A 22,728-nucleotide genomic window follows, 5' to 3' on the forward strand; every position below is an offset into this window, starting at 1 on the left:
AATGAACAGAAAGCTACTTCCAAAAGAAATAAAACCTAGATTCAATGTTGGACAAACCAAATTTTTTTAAAATGGCCCTTTACTTTTGTGTGGCCACAGAGATAAGAAATCTCAAAAGAACCAAGTTTTAGTTTTGTCTACTAAAGCACAAAATACAACAACAGAAGTAGAGAGAAGAGTACGACATCAAACAGAGCCAGAAATAATAAAGAAACCTGATATCATACTTGAATATAACAAGTTCATGGGAGGAGTTGATGTGTCCGACATGATGATTTATGCTTATCTTGATGAGCGAAGAACGGTTAAGTATTGGAAGAAAGTAGTATTCAATGTGATGAGCAGAATGGTGTCTAATCTGTACATATTATACAAGGAAAATATCAAACCAACAGGTAAAAAAACCTATGACCCGCCTTCAATTTACCGAAAGCATAATAAATGCGATCGGAGAAGAATGGTTAGCGTATAAAAACACACCTGAGCCCCAAGATCCACCTCAGCAAAATCCTTTATATGGAATAAAAAGATTGCCTGGAAACATGGTTAGGAAATGTTATGGATGTTCAAACCGAACAACGCCTGAAACGCTCACATTTTGTATGCGTTAAGTGTGATCAAGGATTGCATCCAGAGTGTATCCCTACCCATCAGTGCAAAAATTAATGAAATTAGCTTTGTGTAAATAGTTATTTAGTGTAAACAACATTATGTATAATATGCAATTTTCAAGAAACTTGAACTCACTAAAGCTGGATTGACAATTATACATAAGGTATGTTACAACAATAGTTTTATTATTTATAATTATTATTTTATTATTTACAATAATTACTATGGTTACAAAATAGGTTTAGGTAATCAAATAAGCATTTAGTATATACTATTACATTGTTTTTACTGTTTCTTATAGTGGGTACAATGGTTTGCATTACTGTCCTGATTAGATCTTAGATTTGCGTTTGGTACGCGTTGTAAGGTATTTTTGTTTTCCAAAAAAAATATTTTTTGTTGCTTGAAAATAATATATTATGTACTGATTTTGTTCAGTTTTAGATGTACTTTGCAAATGTATTAATTGTTTTAATCAATAAAATTCTACAGTTATCATTTTTGGACTCAAAGTCAAAACTTTTTTTATTTTTTATTTTTGTTTAAGATTATAAATATTTAGTACAAGTTTTTTTACAATAACTAACAAACAAAGTTATGCAACATTTACCATAGAATACAACAAAAAAATTCTATGAGTCTATGACAAAAAATGGATTTTTTATAATTTTTTTAACCAAACACTTACATTTTTGCTCAGATTGGCCTGGCACTTTACAGCCAGGAAGGCGTTCAAGGTCGCGGCACTAAAAGGGTTAAACTTGAGTTTCTTTGAACAAAAATTAACTCTGGAAAGGCAGTAGGAGAGAGAGTGTTAGCCTTAAATCTAGATTAATTTCTTAACTGATTTATATTCAGAGCCAGTAAGCTTATTTAAACTAAACACTATTCTTCTATTCTCTTTGTGTTTTTTCTTGCTTAACTTTTAATTTATTTGCATGAAACCATATATGTCATTTTTTCAGTACGTAATTCATTATTATATTGTTAAAATTAGGATCTTTACATAATGTTAATGGATGAGTGCCATCTACATAGAGTATAGTTCGATTAGGCACAAGGTTAAGTAAGTAATTTACAAACATAGTAAACAGAAAGAGGCCCAGAACAGAACCATGGAGCACTCCAAAAATAACATGCTGAAGACCAGACTGGTCTTCAATTGCTTATATAACCTGTAAGCTATCAGATTGGCATGAAGTGAATAAAGACAGTTGTGTATACTCAATACCATATTGTAACATAGTAACATAATTTTTCTATGAGTTCATCATGAGGTACTATATCAAACACTTTACTCAAATCTAAAAGTACTGCTCAGGTTTCTTTCCTATTTTAAAATCTCTCCAATACGTTAGATATAAACATTTTTCACTGCTGTAACGATTGTCAAATTATTTCTAAATCCATACTGAGCTATTGTGAACAAATAGCTGTACTTTAAGAAATTTAAAATTTTCTTTTTCAGAACACTTAAGATTATTTCAGATATAACATCCACAAGAGCAAGGACAATATTTCTTTGTACACACAAAGTGAAACTTAAAAAGTGGGCAATACTTTCCTTATACATGATTAATATTTTGCTTAAGCTTGGTGTTTCTTTTCTTGTAGTACAGTGGAAAGGATTGACTTTGTAACCACAAAATATAAAAAATATAAAGATTTCTAAAACACTCAAAATATTACAATTCTGTTTGGATATACCGAAGTAAGTACACGATTTTTTGCAATAGCACTCTGAATAGTCATTTAACCACACACACAAATAATTGTTGAGTAGTAAAGATAAATTAAAATTTCAGATAGTCTCAAAGGGTAACGACCAGGTAGCAATCTCATCTAGGTTTGAGACAAGAGAGGATGTGTCTGTGGTGCGTAACTATGGACAACTGTTGGTGGAGATCAGCACCATCGTACCAGACGGTGTCGTCTGTTTCTTCACCTCGTACCTTTACCTGGAGAGCGTAGTGGCCAGCTGGTAAGTAGCTTACCTTGTCATGTAACTTACTGATTTATGGTAGATAATTCAGTTTTTCTTTTACAATATCACACAGCAGTGTTTTTATATAACTGTATAGGGGTTGTAACAAATGAGGGGTCTGTAAGGAAAGTCAGTGAGTTGAAAGGCCAATTATGAAACATTGTTTGAGCTACCTGGTAATATAATATACTAACAGCCCTTAACTCCAGGGAGGAAAGAGGGTCAAAGGCCCCGTTTTTTTTTTCTATATTTCACTAGGGCTCTTTCTATAGCTCCTACATAAAATTTATTATTCCTATAGTTTTTTTACTATGTGTTACCTTTTATGAGATATTTAAGCTCTTGCAAATCTGTAGAGTTTGAAAAAAATATTTTTTTACTAGACATTTTTTGCAAAACTTCTGTCTGTAGTGCCTTAGATCTCTTCGTTCCACAAAACATTTTTCAAATAGAGAATAGTTGCAGAGAATTAAATTTACTTCAATGTGGGGTTTTGGTTTATCATTTGATTAGTTCAGTCAAAAGTTAGTTTTCAAAATTTTTACTGGAATGAGTGATATTGGTGTTTCTATAGACCTTAAACTCTGGGAGAATTGGGAAGCTGTTTATGGGACTTTAGTGAGGGAGGGCTATTGCACAATGAGAAGAGGTGATAGATTTTGGATGGGAGAGTGGCTAGATTACTGAACAGACGTTGGTGTGAGGGCTCAAAACTAATACTACTTGTGGTAGACGAATTGTCACTGGCACTATCGAATTCATATGAAATAATAAACAAAAAACATTAGTTGATATTGATTGAGATTCATATGAAACAACTATCATATATTGTTTGAGCTACCTGGTAATATAATATACTAACAGCCCTTAACCCTAGGAAGGGAAGAGGGCCAAAGGCCCCGTTTTTTTTTTACTTATATCTCACTATGGGTTGCTCCTACAACCCATAGTGTATGGTTTTGGTGCAGATGATACTGACTAAAATTGTCTTACAGGTATGATCAGGGAGTGATAGATCAATTGCAACGACGCAAGTTACTCTTCATTGAGACACAGGACGCAGCAGAGACCAGCTTAGCACTGCTCAACTATATCAAAGTATGTAATCTATGGAGTACTTCAAAATGTGATAAAACCTCAAATGAAGAGATCACTAATATTAACAATGACAGTTAGTATATCTGATCATAGCTAGTCCCTCATGGATTATTCTTAAACAGTTATAATTTTTGCAAAATCTAAGTTTTCAAGATTAAGAATTTTACCATCCTAGAGTATCATAATAAAAGTTGAAAAACATAGGGAAATAGATTTTTAAAATTTACAAGTTTCAGAGCTTAATTCTATAATAATAATAATAATTATAGAGCAACTCAAATAAAATATGAAATACTGTATTAGTAAATATACAGTAAAACTAATCTGATATTTGGATTAATGGGGCGGTGAGCAATTGTAAAATTATCTGTTGGAAAATAATTACAACAGGGACAATTAAGCGATTTATTACCAGACTCTATTTGTTGGAAAGTGTGGTGAACATTAACAAAATGCCGTTAAAAATCTTAATTAATGTTACAACTGATGTTATATTCTTTCAAATAATTTTTATAACATATACAAAGATTTATTATACTATTATTATGATTTATTATCATCATCATCATCATCATCTGACGTTTCCGTTATCACGGGTCGTCGTACACAGCCTCCTCCACTTTTGTCTGTCATTCCAGGTCTCCTCTTCCTCCACCTGCACTGCACTTTCTGTAGTCCCTTCTCTCTATGTCTTTCCACACTTGATCCTCTCCATCTTCCTCTCGGTCTTCTTCCTCTTTCCTTCTTCTCCAGTGCCATTCTAGGTATTCTATTATCTCCCATCCTCTTCACAAGCCCCATCTACTTCTTCTTTCCATTGTCTCTTGCAGTGAAACTACCTCAATCTTTTACTAGCTATTTCGTTCCTTATTCTATCTCTTCTTGTAAAATCTCATCTCTGCAGCTTGCAATCTGCTTAACCCTTAAAGCGCCGTAAGCGCATATGCGCGCGAGGATCGACTTTGCTCTGAACGCCGTAAGCGCGTAGACGCGCAATATACTTGTTTTTACTATTTTGCATTGTTAGTTCAGAGTTTGTCCGCTAGACTGTGAGGGGTGTATGTTACAGTAGTGTAGCGGAGCTGTGCCTCATCACGTGACAATCTTTGTGTTTATCGATCGATACTGAACCGGTTTTTGTTGAACAGCTGTCAGTTTGGTAGTATTGCTCAACGCCGCAAGCGCATTTATGCGTACGTCACTGCCTCGCCGGGCAGCTCTTGTGTTCTTCTTCATATCCTGTTGAAGCAGTGCGAATAGTTGATCGGTAAACTACTGTGTAGTTTTATGTGTTATATGATCATCTTTTTATGAAAGTTATATATTTATAAACTTTTGAAATAAACAATTTCTTGAATGGCGATAAAAGTCTTTTTTTCCTCGTAGAAATATTTTGACTCCTAATATTTATAATTATGTATTTTGGCTCTTGTTCCGAAATTCTACATTTATTTTTATTATTTATATTTAGGCTTGTTTTTACTCCAATAAGTGTTACAATCTTTTATTTACTTCTATAAACATCTGAAAACCATTTTGTAATTATAAAAATAACACCCGTTAGAGGGCTAAGAATTTGGAAAATATTAGGTTTTCAAATTTTTGGCATGAAAAATTTAATTTTTTTATAATAAATTTGTATTAAATATGTAATATACTTATTTTCTAGTTCTATTCTAGTACATATAAGCACGCAATTTAGATAAATAATAAAAAAAAGGAAACAGTAAGCATTGGGTAAAATTTATAAAGGAGCTGGAACGCTACATAGTAAATCATGTGTATTTAGGGCAATAAATATGATAAAAGATATTTTTTTGCAGTTTCTGTTTTATTTTGTTACCTAAAAAAAGAATTTAAAATTAGCGTTGAGAAAATCTAATTTTAATTTTTTTATAATAAATGAGCGCTAATCCAGAGTTTAGCTGAAAATGTTTGGCGCTTTAAGGGTTAAATCATTTTTAGTCCACGTCCACGTCTTTGCTCCATATAATAAAATTGGTTGGAAATAAGATTTATACATCAATACTTTTGATTCTTTCCCAATGTTCCAACTCCACACAATCTTCTTCACCATATTGAAAAACTTTCCACTCTTCCATATTCTGTTTCCTATCTCTTCTCTTATTGTGCCCCTATCTGTTATGATACTTCCTAAATAACAGAAATTCTTCACCTTTTCAAGTCTTTTTTTCCTTTAACTAACACGTCTTTGTTATTTCCTTCCCTTCTCTCTCTTGTATTATTTATTATAATACAAGATATATACTTTTTTTGAATCAAGAATCTGTTTATTGTCGTCCCACAATATTACAATGCATTGACAAAGTCATTTTGTTATACATTTACACAGTATAAACAAGATAGTATAAAATAAAAATACATACTAGACACTTATGGTTAAAAGTACAAGTCAAAAGGAAATAAAATCTAAAAGGCTAAATCGTCTATACTACACAGAAGCATTTCATCTATTACTATAAAAAGGCTTTTTCTTTTAACCACTTAATTACAAAACATTTTTAAAGTTTTTACAGGTAACATCCTTAGCAGACATAGGCAGCTTGTTAAACAGTTTGATACCAATATAAGAGTATGCGTGCTGAGTTTTTGTTAGTCTAGCGTGCTTTAGGTCAATAAGGTCTCGTTGTCTAGTGCAGTAGTCATGCTTAGAGCGCGTCTAAGTTTAAATAAATCTAGATTTTCCTTAACATACATTAAGCTTTGCAAGATATAAATGGAAGGAACAGTGAGTATACTATGCTTTATAAATAGTGGCTTACAAGAGTCAGTGACATTAAAATTAAACATTATGCGCAAAGCTTTCTTTTGGCATGAGAAGACCTCCTTAGCCCCACCTGAATTTCCCCAAAGAAAAGTTCCATACAAAAGATGTGAGTGGAATAATGCAAAGTATGCTTTCATTAATAGACTACAGCTTGTACAGGTTTTAAGTTTTTTTTAGTAAAAATATAACTCTAGACAACCGAGCACAAAGAGCATCTGTGTGATGTTTCCAGGTAAGCTTAGAGTCTAAGTTAATTCCAAGTAGCTTAACTGACTTAGTTACAGAACTGGTGCTTAGGCTAAAGATGATGTTTTTCTGTCTTATCTTCATTCACACATAGGCCATTGGCAGAAAACCAGAGGTTGGACCTTTCTCTCATATATGTGATCATGGCTGCATTGATTTCAGGATTTAAGTTAGAGCACATTAACGTAGTGTCATCAGCATAAAGTACACATTTATTAGGAACAAAATTTGGAAAATCGTTAATAAAGACAGTGAATAAGAAGGGACCCAGGACAGAGCCCTGGGGAACCCCGCTTACCACCTGCTTAAGATCCGACCTCTGTTCGCCTATTTTAAACAAACTGGTATCGCTGTGATATATAAGAAGTTATAAGTGATAATTCGTTACCTTCAACTCCATAGTACTTTAGTTTCTTAATAAGTTCTTGGTGATGCACAGTAATCAAAAGCCTTGCTTAAGTCCAATAGCAAAGTGTTAACTTCTTCTTTATTTTCAAAACTATTAATAATATATGAGACAACACTCTCAACAGCCTTAATAGTAGATAAGCTTTGCCTAAAACCAAACTGTGCAGATAAAAGCAGGCGGTTAAATTCAAAATAATACTCAATTTGACACTTAATAATATATTGACACCAACTTAGATAAAGACAGGTACCAAGGCAATAGGTCTGTAGTTATTTACATTATTTTTATCACCTTTCTTATAAATAGGGACAGTGACTGTTTACTTTTAGGCACTGTGGGAAGAGTCCAGCGTTGAACATCCAGTTTACAAGAAAAGTAAAAGGATACAAAATTTCACAAATTATTTTTTTAATTACAAAATTGGAGAGTCCAAAAGACATCCTCAGCTCTTGAGTTACTAAGCCTAGTGGTTGTCTTAAGAATATCAGTAGGATTTACAGTGTGCCATTTTAAAGATGGTGCCTTAGGTCTATTTATGCCAGACGACTCTATCATATCACTGGAACTAGCTGTATTTAAGCCTAAATTAACATTTGTACTATTTACATGACTAGAAATATTTACAAAATAGTTGTTAAATTCATTAACAGAGATAGGAGGTAGCGTTTGAGAGCATTTTTTGAAGCACGCCCTGTTTCTGTATTAATTACTCTCCAAGCTGCTTTGCAATAGGTTATGCGACTGTAATATGAATTCATCATTGGCGTTCTTTTTTGCTAAGATTATCTGGTTCCGATATAACTTCTTAATTCTCCTATGGTTTTCTAATAGGTCAGGATTAATTTTACATTTTTCATAACTTACATCAAGTAGTATCTTAATTTTAGCTAACAGAGGTGTTATACCAACATTTTGGGCTTTAGTACCTTATTGCCAAGATTATTTCCTAACTTAGTTTTTCAAAGGACAGCAGTCATTAAAGTTGTGAGACACACAACTTCCATAAAGTTGTTAAAAGCTACATCAAGATCATCTCCAGCAATTGCCTCTGTACTTAAAATTGAAATTAAAATAAATATGTCTAAAGCATATAATTTTAAAGGATATAATTAAGAAACAATAATTTGAGAAAACAATATAGAGTTATAGATTCCAAATCAAATCTAGCTATGGAAGTAGATGTTGTTGACATTAAAATGTCACTTTACTTTGTAGAACACAGTTTTTACTAAGAGATAATTAAGCCAATAAGTAGTATGTCTATATACTGTTAATGGTGCAGGCATGTGAGAGTGGCAGAGGGGCAGTTCTACTGTCAGTAGCACGAGGGAAGGTCTCGGAAGGGGTGGACTTTGATCATCACCTGGGCCGGGCTGTGCTTATGTTGGGTATCCCATATGTCTACACACAGTCCCGGATACTGCGCGCTCGTCTGGAGTATCTTAGAGATCAGTTCCAGGTACATTAGTGACTCTTACATACACGTGTTTTTAGATATTTAAAGTGTGTTATCTCCTATTTAAAACCTAGCATGATGATCTTATGAACTCAGATTTTATTACATTAAAAGCAGGCTGTATTGAAATAATATCCTATTAAAACAATGATATACCCTCAAATATGTTACATTATTATATTTGGTCGCAGAAGTATGCAAATTGTCTCATTTTAAAAATATTATTAATATGTATTACTTTTTAGTTTGTCATATAAAGTATACACTTTTTGAATATTCAAACGATGAAGTACAAAAAAATTGTGTTCTATAAAAACCATAAAAATGTTATCACTGATCACACTTCACAATTAGTGTGCTTTTATTTTGAAATATACACAATCACTAAGAATGAAGTACAATTAGCACAATTTAAATACTGCTTCACCTGACACCAAGGTGGCTGTCACAACAGGTTAAAGTTTCAATTACATGAGAAATCTTGCACTTTGTTACAGTTACAATTACTACCTTTAGGAGGTTCTAGTTTTTGAAACTAGCAGGGTACATTTGCATTGAACATTTTTCTTGCCTCCTAAATAATTTCCAGTCACATAATTTCATAAAACATCTTATTAAAAATAATTCATTTAAAATTGAATTTTTGTGTTGAATAAGATTAGATAGATAGATAAGATTATTTATAAAAACTTAATGTCAATAATTTTATGTTTTGTTCCTATGTAATATAAATATCGTATTATTTTAAAGTAGGATAAAGTAAGCAACGTTTAAAGAAACTTGTTTGCAACAGATCCGGGAGAATGACTTCCTGACATTTGACGCAATGAGACATGCAGCCCAATGTGTAGGCAGAGCTCTTCGTGGCAAGACTGACTACGGCATCATGGTGTTTGCTGATAAGGTAAGTTCGTGAGGTACCTTCTCTTTATATTGCGACTGGACACCAAAAATAAAAACTGTAAACTCCCAAAAAATTTGGAGACTCAATGACATTTCTATCTTTCTTGTTTCCTTTAATAGTATAGGAGCCTGGAGCTGAATTTTTGCATTGTACAAGCACACAACTTGGATTTCCTCAAAATCAATAGAGTAAGAAAAATCAATCATCAAGTGCACCAGTTTTGATGCAGATAAAAATGGTGAGTATAGAAAGGTTAGTAGTGTAAAACCTTTCATACTCCTTTGAGGTGGGTTGGGGATCGAAATGATAATTTTTTTCCCAGATCATTATTTATTCTAGCTTAACACAATTGAAACCAACTGTTTGCACATAAATAATGTTATATCCACCGTCAGACAACTAGATAATTATGTTGATAATCACCACTTTCAGGATCTGTATATGGTTAGCTTACACTGATTAAAAATTTATTTATGTATTGCACAGTGGTTTTAAATGTGTCAAGCTAGGAAAAATATGACCTGGGAAACAAATTTATTTCATGTTTTTAACCCTCCCATTTTAACCTCCATCAAAACGAGTGTAGCTGACGATTGATTTCTTTCTTAGGAGAAATAATTGTACAGATTTCAAGAAAAACTAGGTTGTGTGTTTATACAATTAAAATTGGTGTCATTTTACAGAATACATAGAAGTCTTATATGTGAAACATCATCTATGTGTGATAAACATTGTTGTAAATTTTCGGAACAACGATATTTGTTGTTTGGTAACAATAATTAAGACATCACTCAGTGTTTAGTGATATTGGGAGGCAGAGCTGAACATGGTGGAAGAAGTTTAAAGTAAGGGAGATCTCTCCTCCCCCTGTTATTTTTGATTGGTTAGAACGAGTCTCCTTGTTGTGGCTGTACCACAGCCCCAGTCCACCCGCCCCTACGCATCCTGAATATCCTATCATCCCAGAAGCTTCTCAGAAGATAGTCAGGGTTGCTATGCTCAGAGAAATATCAGAGATTTAAATATCTCTGAAGTATCATAATTTTAGTTGCAACTGAATTTTTTCTTCCTATTTTTGAAAATGTCAAGTTTAAAGGTAGAGGAATCTTTTAACGCCTTGTTTAAAAGTAGTGACAAAGTTGAATCCCAACTCTTCAACAAAAAGTTTAGATCAATTGACGGGACTTGATAATCGAATCTGCGGATATCTGCCATTTAATTAATTATCGGCTGGTCAACAGTGAACAAATTGCTGATCATGTTTTTAAAACTGTAAATAGATAACTTATTTGACCATAAATTACGGATCGCGAAAACATTATTTTATCTTACTGTGTGTAGGAAAACCTGCAGATAGATAACGTAATTAACAAAATATCGTAAATTCCTAAATAGTATTTCGCTTCCAGTTTTGTGTTTATGTATATGCAATGCCTGTGTACATAGCAAGGCTGCATATTTTGCTGGACGGCAACTAACCAGCAACTACTGATCACTAAAACTTGTTTTTGTCACACTGTGTTTGAAAACCGTTAATAGATAAGCTAATTAACAAATGATCTAATTACAAGTTATTTTTGTAATAACATTTTGCTACCAGTTAGTATTTTCTATATTTAGTTTCCCAAATCGGAGGGAAAATTCATTCTTAAACTAAATAATTATTATATTAGTGGCTTTGTTTTTTTTTACTTACAAACGTTGAACATTTTATCAACAAATAATCATATATATTAATTTATTTTCACACTTTATTCTTTTGTAAGTACCACTTACATAGTTTCATTTTTATTCAGACATCATGTGGAACTACTATAATGGCTTAAAGTACCAGCAAAGAATTTTCTTTTGATCAAATTATATTACACTCATTCTCCGATATCTCTAAACATTCCTGGAGTTTGGTTTTAAACACCTGGATATCTGTAGGGAATTTTATTATAGGAAATGTGTAGCAACTCTGATATTTCAGGTCTAAGTGCAGTAGAGGTTCCTCAGGATGTTGTTAGGAAAGAAACAAATTTAAGCACTAAATTGGTGGATAAATTTAGTACTCGAATTATGAAAAAAATATTTGCTCTGTATTATGAATGTTCTGTTTTATCATATAGTTTAAAATCTACAACGCATTTTACTGGTTGATTTTCTAAATGTCTGGTTATATAGAACTGTAAACTTTTCTAACATTTTATTTTAGATATTGTTTGGTATCAATCTAATGAAATTGATTATTGATAATTTCTGTTACAGCGGTTTTCAAGGTCAGATAAACGCAATAAGCTGCCCAAGTGGATACAAGAACACTTAAAAGATTCTCTGTGCAACTTATCCACTGAAGAAGCAGTTCAGGTAAATAATAATTTTTGGGAAACCATTATAAAGATATTTTGTTTGATAAAGCTCAACCAGATTACAACTCTTTGTTTAAGCTGACTATTGATGATTTGAAAGGATAGCAGGTTTTCAGACATTTGGCATTGTTCATCATCATCATCATCTGACGTTTCCGTTATCACGGGTCGTCGTACACAGCCTCCTCCACTTTTGTCTGTCATTCCAGGTCTCCTCTTCCTCCATCTGCATTTTCTGTAGTCCCCTTCTCTCTATGTCTTTCCACACTTGATCCTCCCATCTTCCTCTCGGTCTTCTTCCTCTTTCCTCCTTCTCCAGTGCTATTCTAGGCATTCTATTATCTCCCATCCTCTTCACATGCCCCATCCACTGTATTCTTCTTCTTTCCATTGTCTCTTGCAGTGAAACTACCTTCAATCTTTCTCTGGTTATTTCGTTCCTTATTCTATCTCTTCTTGTAGTCTTCTCTATCCCTCTTAAAAATCTCATTTCTGCAGCTTGCAATCTGCTTAAATCATTTTTAGTCCACGTCCACGTCTCTGCTCCATATAATAAAATTGGTTGGAAATAAGATTTATACATAAATACTTTTGATTCTTTCCCAATGTTCCAACTCCACACAATCTTCTTCACCATATTGAAAAACTTTCCACTCTTCCATATTCTGTTTACTATCTCTTCTCTTATTGTGCCCCTATCTGTTATGATACTTCCTAAATAACAGAAATTCTTCACCTTTTCAAGTCTTTTTCCTTCAACTAACACGTCTTTGTTATTTCCTTCCCTTCTCTCTACTTTCATTACTTTACATTTTTGTATGTTCATCTCTAAACCATGTTTCTTCGCCACTTTTGCCCATTTGTTCAACTCTCGTTCTAACTCTTCTTCCCTATTTTCCCATATCATTATGTCATCCGCATATGCTATCGTCTTAAGTTCTTCTGCTCCTCTGTTTCCTTGTACTTCTAGAATAATTTCATTCCAATATTGAAAAGGAAAGGTGACTTTACATTTTTGTATGTTCATCTCTAAACCATGTTTCTTCGCCACTTTTGCCCATTTGTTCAACTCTCGTTCTAACTCTTCTTCCCTATTTTCCCATATCATTATGTCATCCGCATATGCTATCATCTTAAGTTCTTCTGCTCCTCTGTTTCCTTGTACTTCTAGAATAATTTCATTCCAATATTGAAAAGGAAAGGTGACAATATGCTTCCCTGCCTTACTCCTCTCTCTGTTTTAAAAGTTTCTGTATGGCATTGTTATGTTACTAAAATAGGACACTACATTTCGAGGATTGTAACTTACCTCTTCTTCAGTGCCAAAGAAGCTTAAGGTACAAGGTATATAAAATCAATGAATGGGGTCTCTTCTTAATTTCAAGTCATGCTACTAGTTGAGGTTTCTTTGAATGGGATTCTTGAAATTCAAAGTATCAAATTCATGTGTGTAACAGTAACATTTAAATGATCTTTAAGACCTTCCAATGACACAAACTCATGACATGATTATGAAGATTTTCATCAAACTGAAATATTTGTTTTAATTAAGACTTACTACTCCTCAGCTCATCATAACTTTCAACCCTTGCCAAACTTTTATGGCATAATTTGCTCTCAATTGGCCAAGATAAGATTTGAACTCTGAAAACTTTCATTTTTCAATTAATAGACTTAATTCTACTTGATTTAATTTACTAGAACTATTTTGGAGAAAAGTTCTGCCCAATAATTAATTTAATGTATAAGTCCTTAACGTGCAAATAGATAAATATGGTTTTAATTATTACACTAGGCAAACACTATGCCTAATTGATTGTCAGTTAATTGTCAAATGTTCTTTGTAAACAGATAGCGAAGCGGTGGCTACGACAAATGGCTCAACCTTTCAGCCGTGAGGACCAGCTGGGGGTGTCCTTGCTAACCCTGGAACAGCTGGAGAAGGAAGATCACGAACGGCGGAACAGACGGACTGAGACCATTGAGCGCACAACTGTAGAGAGGATGATGGTCGACGAGTGAGGGGTCTGGTGGCATTACACTTACAGTTGAATCAACTTGAGTATGAGACTCAAACAGAAGAGAGTTTTGGTCCACCCCTCTTACCTCTTCTGGTGGTTTGATAGAGTATGAAAGAAGAGACCTTTTCTGTGAGATAAATATCTTAAAATCAATTGCATTGCTTAAAATGTTTAAGGCAATGTTCAAAAAAGGAGAAATTAATATCATACAATTCAGATTAGGGAAAAATAAACTTTGATAGTAGTTTTTATCAAAACAATAATTATATTGAACTTTTTCCTAATAGTTTTTAGATTTCTATTAAATAATATTTTTTGCATTATTTAATTGCTAAGAGCAACGTGTATATAGATGTTATTTATAGTATTTTATTCATAGAGGCTACAGTGTAAAAATATTGATACATTTTGTAATAAATCATTTTAAAATTAATTAGAGGTCTTTTATTTACTCATTTATTTTAATTTTATTAGTCTTAAAAAATGTTTGCCCTATTGGTGTATGCCCACCACAAGTATGTTGCGTATCTAACGTGGGTATCTGTCAGCAGCTCTCCCCCAGTCCAGCCTTCTAGGTATTTTCCATCACCAGATAGGTTAGATTAGGCAGATTTATACATTTTGCATAATCCTTCTATCCTCTTCAACATTTCCTGTGAGTCATATCTATATCCACTTCATAATTCATTGAGAAATTTGTGAGGTAAAAACATTAAACAACACACTTACCTACACTTAGAATTATATTATTTACATCCTATATACAGTTATTTGATATATTTACAGACTTCAGTAACATGGTAGATCAGTTCTTGCGTTTCTTCTGTTCAGGCAGCAGGCCTTGACTCTCCTGATGAGCTTGAATCAGCTTGTCTTGTACATCTGGCATGCAGGGGGAGTATCGGGAATACTCCATGCTGAACTCTCCCTTTCCTTGTGTCAGAGACCTCAGCTCTCCCACGAACCCAAACATATTGTTCAGAGGAACCTATAAACGTAGTTTAATAACATAAAAGTTATAACAAAATCCTGGTACTCTGGTTTTTTTAGGTTTAGGGTAGCAATTCAATATCTATTACGCATATTCTCACTAAGATTAAAATTTTAAATATTATAGATAAATAAATAGTTAACTACAACCCTTTTTTAAAAACATTTTATTGCCATGGACATGTTCCTGCATTCAACCATCATCAATGTTCATTAGCCTCTAAAGAAAATAATAAACAACTAAATATACACATGTGGACCATTTACACATATGTTAAATATATATGAAAGTTGTAATTTTGATTAATATTCTGTTTTAATGTTTTAATTTTTTCAAAAATTGGGTGTCTTATTTTTCATATTGTTATTTATTATTTTCTTTAGGTTTTATGAATGCTGATGATGGTTGAATACCGAAACACGTGTATGACAATTAAATATTTTATACAAAGGAATTTATTTAACTATTTATTATACTAATATAAAAATAACCCTGTAATGTGGAGTTGATAACATTATAGAGAAAATATTGTTGTAATTTACTTTAGTATTGCTAGTCACAAGACAATCAGCCGTGTTGTGTTGTTATTTCTCATTTGTGTTACTCCTGTGGGTGCTGGCTAAATGTAGGTAACTATTATTGTAATATTAATTTAACAAAGGCAAGTGCAATCCCATTTTCCACTTAAATCTTCCTACATCACTAATGAACTTTAACTCATTGGCCTTGTATCACGGAACGGTTCCGTGACAAGTACAGCGCCATCTAAATTATTTTTTTTTAACTCCTTTTTCAACCAAATGTTAGTATAAATTAGACTAACATTGTTGTAACACATAAGAAAAACTGCAATACTACTATTAATGGATGTTTAAATGAATAATAAGTTACTATAAGAATATTAGTTTACTACAAGAGAAAAAAAATCAATATTCTTGGAATTTGCAGTATTTAGAAAAAACATTTATTCTGACAAACTATGCATATATATACACATATTCTAGTATTGCTAGGTAGAGAAATACATTTCAAATAAAATAAAAGCAACAATGGGGTATTTTATTTTATATTGTTTGAGTAAAAAAAAACTTTTTTTATTTAAAAAATTTCAAAACTCTTAGTTTGTACAGCATTATTATTTTTAAATTATGGCCAAATATTATATCACTATCTATTTATTATTAAAGCCCATTTCATGTTAATCCAAAAAGATATAAAATATAACCAAATTACTTGAAAAATAAATTTTTTATAAACATGTAACAAAACTCTTACGATTTTAGCGTTTTTAATAGGATAACTCCAGTTGAGCTGATAGTAAAAACATGTATAAGCCAATGGGTTAAAAGCAGAAGTTACACTCTGTGAAAGGCCGTGTGTTCCCTAGTTCTTTGTTAATAAACAGACAGTGCACTACAGGAAGAACAGCAAGGCCTATATTACAAAAAAGTTCTCAGGATGTTTGATCAATAAGTGGATCTTCATGTCCTTAACTAACTACTTAATTCTGTCCTCATAATACTTTAACAATTAAAAAATATGTTTTTTAGATGTAGAATACATCTTGAAAAAAAAACATTCTTTTATATTTCCATTTTTCTTTCTTAATTCTAATTATAATTCCAAGTTTTCTGTCACTGGTTATCCATAATAGTTTCAGTCACATAAAGATATGTCTTTCTGGTAAAACTATTAAAATAGAATTTAAAAATACCTATGTAGAATAATATTATATTTCTCTTTGAATCAGGCAATTTTTATATACTCTTCAATTCTACATAAGAATGACCTTTTTCTGCTATTTAAATACTTATGAAAATCGTATAATCATGCAGAAGGTTTTTTCTGTTTCCTCAAATCACAACCGTGTTTCTTATTACTATAAGAAACAATTTTAACTATTACATACACTGTGTGAACAGAGACCACTATGAATGAATACTCACTTCTGCGTACAGAGTGAACCAGTCACTGATTCCCTCCTGACTGATCATGATTCCGTTGCGTTTACTGATCATAGCTATCACAGCGCCTTGGAACTCGGAGGGAGCTGAAGCCTCCACCAGCATGATGGGCTCTAGAATCTGCCAACTGCCCTCCTCGTATGCTGAGCACAATTTGGTAGTGTTAAAAAACAGGTGGACATAAATTTAAGTAAATCTTACACTGCACAGTAATCTAATGCACAAAGGACTTTGTTGATCTGGCATTATCTTGATGACAGGGATCTGAATGAAAATTGGCAAATATATTTAATTTCTATAAAAGAAAACCCACAATTGTCCAATAATTTTAATTTTCTTACACATTAATAAAATAATGCTTCTCTTTCTGCTTCCAATAAGACAAGCTCCTCCTTAAATTATATCTTTATTTTATAATAATATTACTAGTAAAGAACTGTTTCCATTTTTCAGCCAAGTTGTTAATAAATACCAATTTTCATTAGTATTAAAAGCAAGTTAAATTGTTTAAAATTTATATTTAGCCTATTTTGAATATAAATAATAAACGTATTAGAATTAACATATAATTGAATTTTTAACAATTCATTAGCAATGAGACACTAAAATCTATGTTTCTGAAGTGAAACATTTAAAGATACGAGACAAGTCCTATTTATGAAACAGTATTAAACTTAGTAGAGTAATCTCTTTGTCTAATTTCAATTTAATTTGCATTTACATTTGGCAGGTTCTTTAACTTTGTTAATGATACTTTTTTTAATAATCCATCTGTGCTATTTTCTTAAAACAAAGTATTATTAATTAAGAAAAAGATAGTTGCAAATTTTAAAGCACATTAAATTAAAATTCACCAATTTTAATGGAATGAATCACTTGAGATTACCATAGTGAAAAACTATTGTCTTAAAAGATTTTGAAAAATTGGAATATTGAGCATGTAATGATCACCATAGCTGATAAGCAACATTCATAATAAATATATTGCAAAAATATAAACAATGCACTTTATTTAAAAGTTTACTACGTAGAAAATGAATCTACTTAAATAATGTATTTATCAGGAAAAATTTACTTGACTGATAAAACATTTTTGATTAACATTCTCTCATACAACTTGTAATTTACATTATTGACGAGTAGTTTGAAGAAACATTCTACAGACTATAATAATAATCTTTTATCTTAAAATATTGCCACAAATATTATCATGTCATGTTGAGTAAAATGAAATTATTACTCCCTGTAAACAGTATTGGAAGGACTTGGACGTCTACCTACCCTGCCTTATGGCTCCCTGAGTGGCCAGGTTGAAAGCCAAGTCACTTGAGTCCACAGAATGGTGTGCTCCATCCTGCACCCTCATTTTTACTCCAGACACTCTGTTGCCAGAGAGCCAACCTGCAATCACACATATAATGTTTTAACTTTAAGCATCAATTACATTCTTTGCTTAACATTAAATGAAGGTTACAAAATATATCTTGAGACCCATGAACTTTAATTCTTCATTACTAACTTCCTAAAACATTATAATATAAATAACCAAGTAGAAACAAAAACTACTAGTAGCCACACAAACACTAATCAACCACTGCTAGAGTTTAATATCATTCTAAAGTTTTATTTAATACACCAACATATTTATTTTATACGTGAATTGGCATTACCAAGAAAAATGATACAGTACAAGACTGTATGGTTTGACTGTGTGGTTGACACTACCTCTATTTAACAAACTGAACTAATGATAGAGCACAAACTAGCATATCCTCTGTCTGGTCTTAAGGATGAGTTGTACAGTTCTTGATTAATAGTAATAGTATTTGTTATATAATATATACTTGGATCAAAAGGTTTACCTTTTCAATGAATTAATATTTATTTAATACATTTTACAGCTGTTGTATTTATTTATTGATCTATTATTTTACTGTCAGAATCAAAATGGAAACACTTGAAGCAAGTCATTCTAACAATATCATTAGCAGTAAAGCTGATCTTGATAATTTGTGTGTGCGTGTGTACTATCAATAAAAACTGAAAAATGAAACATACAAATTCTCTATATTTCGTCTAAACAAGACATTTTCAAGATATATATATCAATTATTAGACTTCTTGATATAAAGTTCCTTTAATATTTCGGCTTTGCCGTTTTCAAAAAGGTATAATAAAAAATAAGAACACAGCAACAAAATTTACAAAAGTAAATAAATAAAAATTTACATAAATAAATAAACAGGAATTTTTGAACATGTGATTAACACCAAAGATATTAGTCTGAATAAAAGATGAACTGATAAATTGTTTTTATTATGTATTATTTTTTCTAAATTATTTTTCTAAATTCTTTCTCTGTTTATGACATTATTTATTTCTCTTTGGTGTTAATCACATGTTCAAAAATTCCTGTTTATTTATTTATGTCAATTTTTATTTATTTACTTTTTTAAATTTTGTTGCTGTGTTGTTATTTTTTATTATACCTTTTTGAAAACGGCAAAGCCGAAATATTAAAGGAACTTTATATCAAGAAGTCTAATAATTGATATAATAGAGCAATTCTGCTTTTATACACCCGAGATATATATATATATATACAGGGTGCATATTATGTCTGGAAACACCCAAATATATCCTTTAATAATTTAAATATAAATTTGAAACCTCTTACAATCGTGATAGAGATTGGGCATCTACTTTTTGGAACAATGTTTTGTTATGTCACACCAACGGGGGACGTCCTGCCGAGGGTATCGTAAATATTCTTAATGGAAGCCTATACCTTGTGATACATAATTTTAAAGGTAATAGCTTACTGAATTGAATGCCACAAACCGCATCTCAAAGGAATTATTCTATCAGAAAATAGAGCATTTTTAGTATTGAAAAATTTACTGATGTTCAACAATGTAATTTTAACATGGTTCTTGCCACAAAATGTGTTACACTAATTTTTTTAGCATTTTTTAAATGTTCAATTAAAATAAAATAAACAATTTATTTTTAAGCTGGTTTCATTAGTACAAATTTACCAGTTTTTTATTACAATGAATAAAACTTATGAGTCACTTTCTCTGATTACTTATGAATCTGTACTTGGTGTTTTCCAGTCAGCAGGAAGGTTTAAAGAGACAAAGGTCACTAGCCTATGAGAAACATTATTGTGTTATTAATCATCTGGTCTACAGGTTTCAGTTTGTTGAGCATGGAGCTTTCACTAGACAGGTCTAAGCTTGGGAATTACAAATGGACAAAGGTCATATCATTCCTGTCGAGTTAATCAGTGTCTCTGAAGCATTGCTGTCAACAAGTTATCTAATTACAGTAGTTCAGTTTTTATTTGGCATTTTAATGGAATTGTCTGAAAGAGAACGAATTACTCTGTTGATGATGCGAGGATATGGCGATCGTCAAAGATCTTATCGAGAAGTTTGTAATTTGTTTAATGACACTTTCCCAGAAAGGAATCCCATAAGTGTTTCAACAATATCAAAAACTATTGAGCGTTTTGAAATGACAGGGAGTGTACGTAATCGGCCAAAGTCGGGTAGGATACAATCTGCAACAGATGAAGAACATGCACTAGATGTTTTGCAAACATTTATTGAAGACCCACATACATCGCTCAGAAAAGCTGCACAGCAACATGATATGCACCCTATGTCTGTGAGTAAGATTTTGAAAATTAATAAATACAAACCATTTAAAGTTCATTTAGTCCAACAGTTAAGTGAGGATGATTACGACATAAGAGTTGAGTTTTGTGAACTTGTGATGCGCAAATGTGATGACAATAGAGATTTTCTGACCAACATACTATTTTCTGATGAGGCAACTTTTTTCCTAAATGGCAATGTTAACAGGCACAATTGCCGTTACTGGGCTAGTGAAAACCCACATTGGATTACTGAGTCCCATTCACAGCAACCACAAAAACTGAACGTATGGTGTGGAATTTTAGGTAACAAAATTGTTGGACCCTTTTTCATCAATGGAAATTTAAATGCCGAACTTTACTACAATATGCTCCAAAATGAAATAATCCCAGCTATTCAAATTGCATCAGGAGAATACTTTGATAACGTATGGTTTCAGCAGGATGGTGCTCCACCCCATTATGGGAGACAGGTAAGAGAGTATTTGGATTTAAGGTTTCCTCATAAATGGATTGGCCGAAGAGGAGAAATCGAATGGCCTCCAAGATCTCCGGATTTGTCACCAATCGATTATTTCCTATGGGGTCATTTAAAATCCAATGTTTATAGAAGAAAGCCTCATAATTTGGAAGACCTAAGATAACTGAAGAAATGTTAGGCAACTCTGTCGAATCATTTTACACAAGATTGGCTCATTGTCAAACCGTAGAAGGAACACAGTTCGAACAATTGCTTTGACACCAAATGCAGGTAAAACGTTTGTTTGTAAGACTTTTCTAACAGTATACATTATTTTTTATTTGTAATAAGAAATCAATAACATAAGTATTTCCATAATTGTACTGTAATAAAAACTGGCAAATTTGTGCTAATAGAACCAGCTTAAAATGAAATTTTTGTTTTATTTAATTGAACATTTAAAAAAATGCTAAAAAATTAGTGTAACACATTTTGTGGCAAGAACCATGTTAAAATTACATTGTTGAACATCAGTAAATTTTCAATACTAAAAACTGGCAAATTTGTGCTAATAGAACCAGCTTAAAATGAAATTTTTGTTTTATTTAATTGAACATTTAAAAAAATGCTAAAAAATTAGTGTAACACATTTTGTGGCAAGAACCATGTTAAAATTACATTGTTGAACATCAGTAAATTTTCAATACTAAAAATGCTCTATTTTCTGATAGAATAATTCCTTTGAGATGCGGTTTGTGGCATTCAATTCAGTAAGCTATTACCTTTAAAATTATGTATCACAAGGTATAGGCTTCCATTAAGAATATTCACGATACCCTCGGCAGGACGTCCCCCGTTGGTGTGACATAACAAAACATTGTTCCAAAAAGTAGATGCCCAATCTCTATCACGATTGTAAGAGGTTTCAAATTTATATTTAAATTATTAAAGGATATATTTGGGTGTTTCCAGACATAATATACACCCTGTATATATATATATATAATACACACTCGCCCAGGCCCCTAATTAGGGTTGTTTCTAAATTCGGGGATAAGTGGAATTCAGTAACAGGTCAATTCCGGACATTAGTTACAGGGATCCGGGAGTTAAAGATAGACCTATTTTATTCAATTATCCGGATTTAACCAAAGTTTTGACTTCATGGCCGTTTTGTGGTTGAACTAAGCTACAACTGTACCAATATTTTAATTTCTAGCATACTATGAAGTGGATTACACTATACACAGCATTCAAGACAATCTTTTTTTATTTCCTGAAGAGTACATAATCCAAATCAGTAATGTTTATCAGATTATTAACTTGATTAGAGGGTTAATTTACATAGGAGATTTCCTGGTCATACCAGGAAATTCCGGGAGGAGGGGGGGGTTTGAATGTTGCCGGGAGTTTTTTTCTTTTTTTTCCTTCCTGAGGGAAGAGGACAGTTTGTCCCCGCACTCAGTCCTAAAAAGGACCTTTGCGCCTCCCTTACTTTAATTTGTGCCCTCAAAGACCGAGGCTTTTGCAAAAACCAATCAGATTTAAGGGCTCCTGTTCTCTAATGTCCTTGGGGCTGAGGAGATATGCTCCCAAGTATGTTTTCCGAGTCTCTACGATGGCAGGACAATCCAACCAAATGTGCTCCGCTGACTCCTCCTCTTCTCCACAGAGTCTACATTCACTGCTCTGACTGAGGCCTACCTTCAAGAGGTGCTTCCTCGGAGGGCCATGTCCTGTCAACATTCCTAATATCAGTCTTATATCCTCCTTATTCTGGTCT

The 22,728-nt window shown here is 32.3% G+C and overlaps 2 protein-coding genes across 2 annotated transcripts in view; one reads left to right on the forward strand and one right to left on the reverse strand.

Moving 5' to 3' along the window:
• LOC124365010 (general transcription and DNA repair factor IIH helicase subunit XPD-like) overlaps positions 1 to 14,302 on the forward strand; it is a 30,715-nt gene extending 16,413 nt beyond the window's left edge. The window contains exons 10-15 of the mRNA XM_046820887.1: positions 2,418 to 2,593; positions 3,592 to 3,694; positions 8,420 to 8,596; positions 9,387 to 9,497; positions 11,748 to 11,846; positions 13,700 to 14,302. Coding sequence (XP_046676843.1) covers positions 2,418 to 2,593; positions 3,592 to 3,694; positions 8,420 to 8,596; positions 9,387 to 9,497; positions 11,748 to 11,846; positions 13,700 to 13,870 — 837 coding nt within the window. The 3' untranslated portion in view covers positions 13,871 to 14,302. The remainder of the gene's footprint in view (positions 1 to 2,417; positions 2,594 to 3,591; positions 3,695 to 8,419; positions 8,597 to 9,386; positions 9,498 to 11,747; positions 11,847 to 13,699) is intronic.
• Positions 14,303 to 14,594: 292 nt separating this feature from the next.
• LOC124365011 (elongation factor G, mitochondrial-like) lies at positions 14,595 to 18,258 on the reverse strand. The gene is made up of 3 exons (XM_046820888.1): positions 18,106 to 18,258; positions 16,807 to 16,967; positions 14,595 to 14,857 (listed from the first exon to the last, which is right to left on the reverse strand). Exons 1-3 carry the CDS (start codon positions 18,188 to 18,190, stop codon positions 14,675 to 14,677), a joined length of 429 nt encoding a protein of 142 aa, XP_046676844.1. The 5' UTR covers positions 18,191 to 18,258; the 3' UTR covers positions 14,595 to 14,674.
• Between the last annotated feature and the right edge of the window lie 4,470 nt (positions 18,259 to 22,728).

This window comes from Homalodisca vitripennis, chromosome 6 (assembly GCF_021130785.1).
Source record: "Homalodisca vitripennis isolate AUS2020 chromosome 6, UT_GWSS_2.1, whole genome shotgun sequence".
In the NCBI taxonomy this organism is placed as follows: domain Eukaryota; kingdom Metazoa; phylum Arthropoda; class Insecta; order Hemiptera; family Cicadellidae; genus Homalodisca; species Homalodisca vitripennis.

Excerpts from the sequence above, each read along its gene's own strand:
- LOC124365011 (XM_046820888.1), bottom strand. The coding sequence starts at position 18,190 with ATGAGGGTGCAGGATGGAGCACACCATTCTGTGGACTCAAGTGACTTG. Across the intron at positions 16,968-18,105 it reads TCAGGGAGCCATAAGGCAGG|CATACGAGGAGGGCAGTTGG; the intron begins GTAGGTAGACGT and ends AATTGTGCTCAG. Across the intron at positions 14,858-16,806 it reads GGTTCACTCTGTACGCAGAA|GTTCCTCTGAACAATATGTT; the intron begins GTGAGTATTCAT and ends CTACGTTTATAG.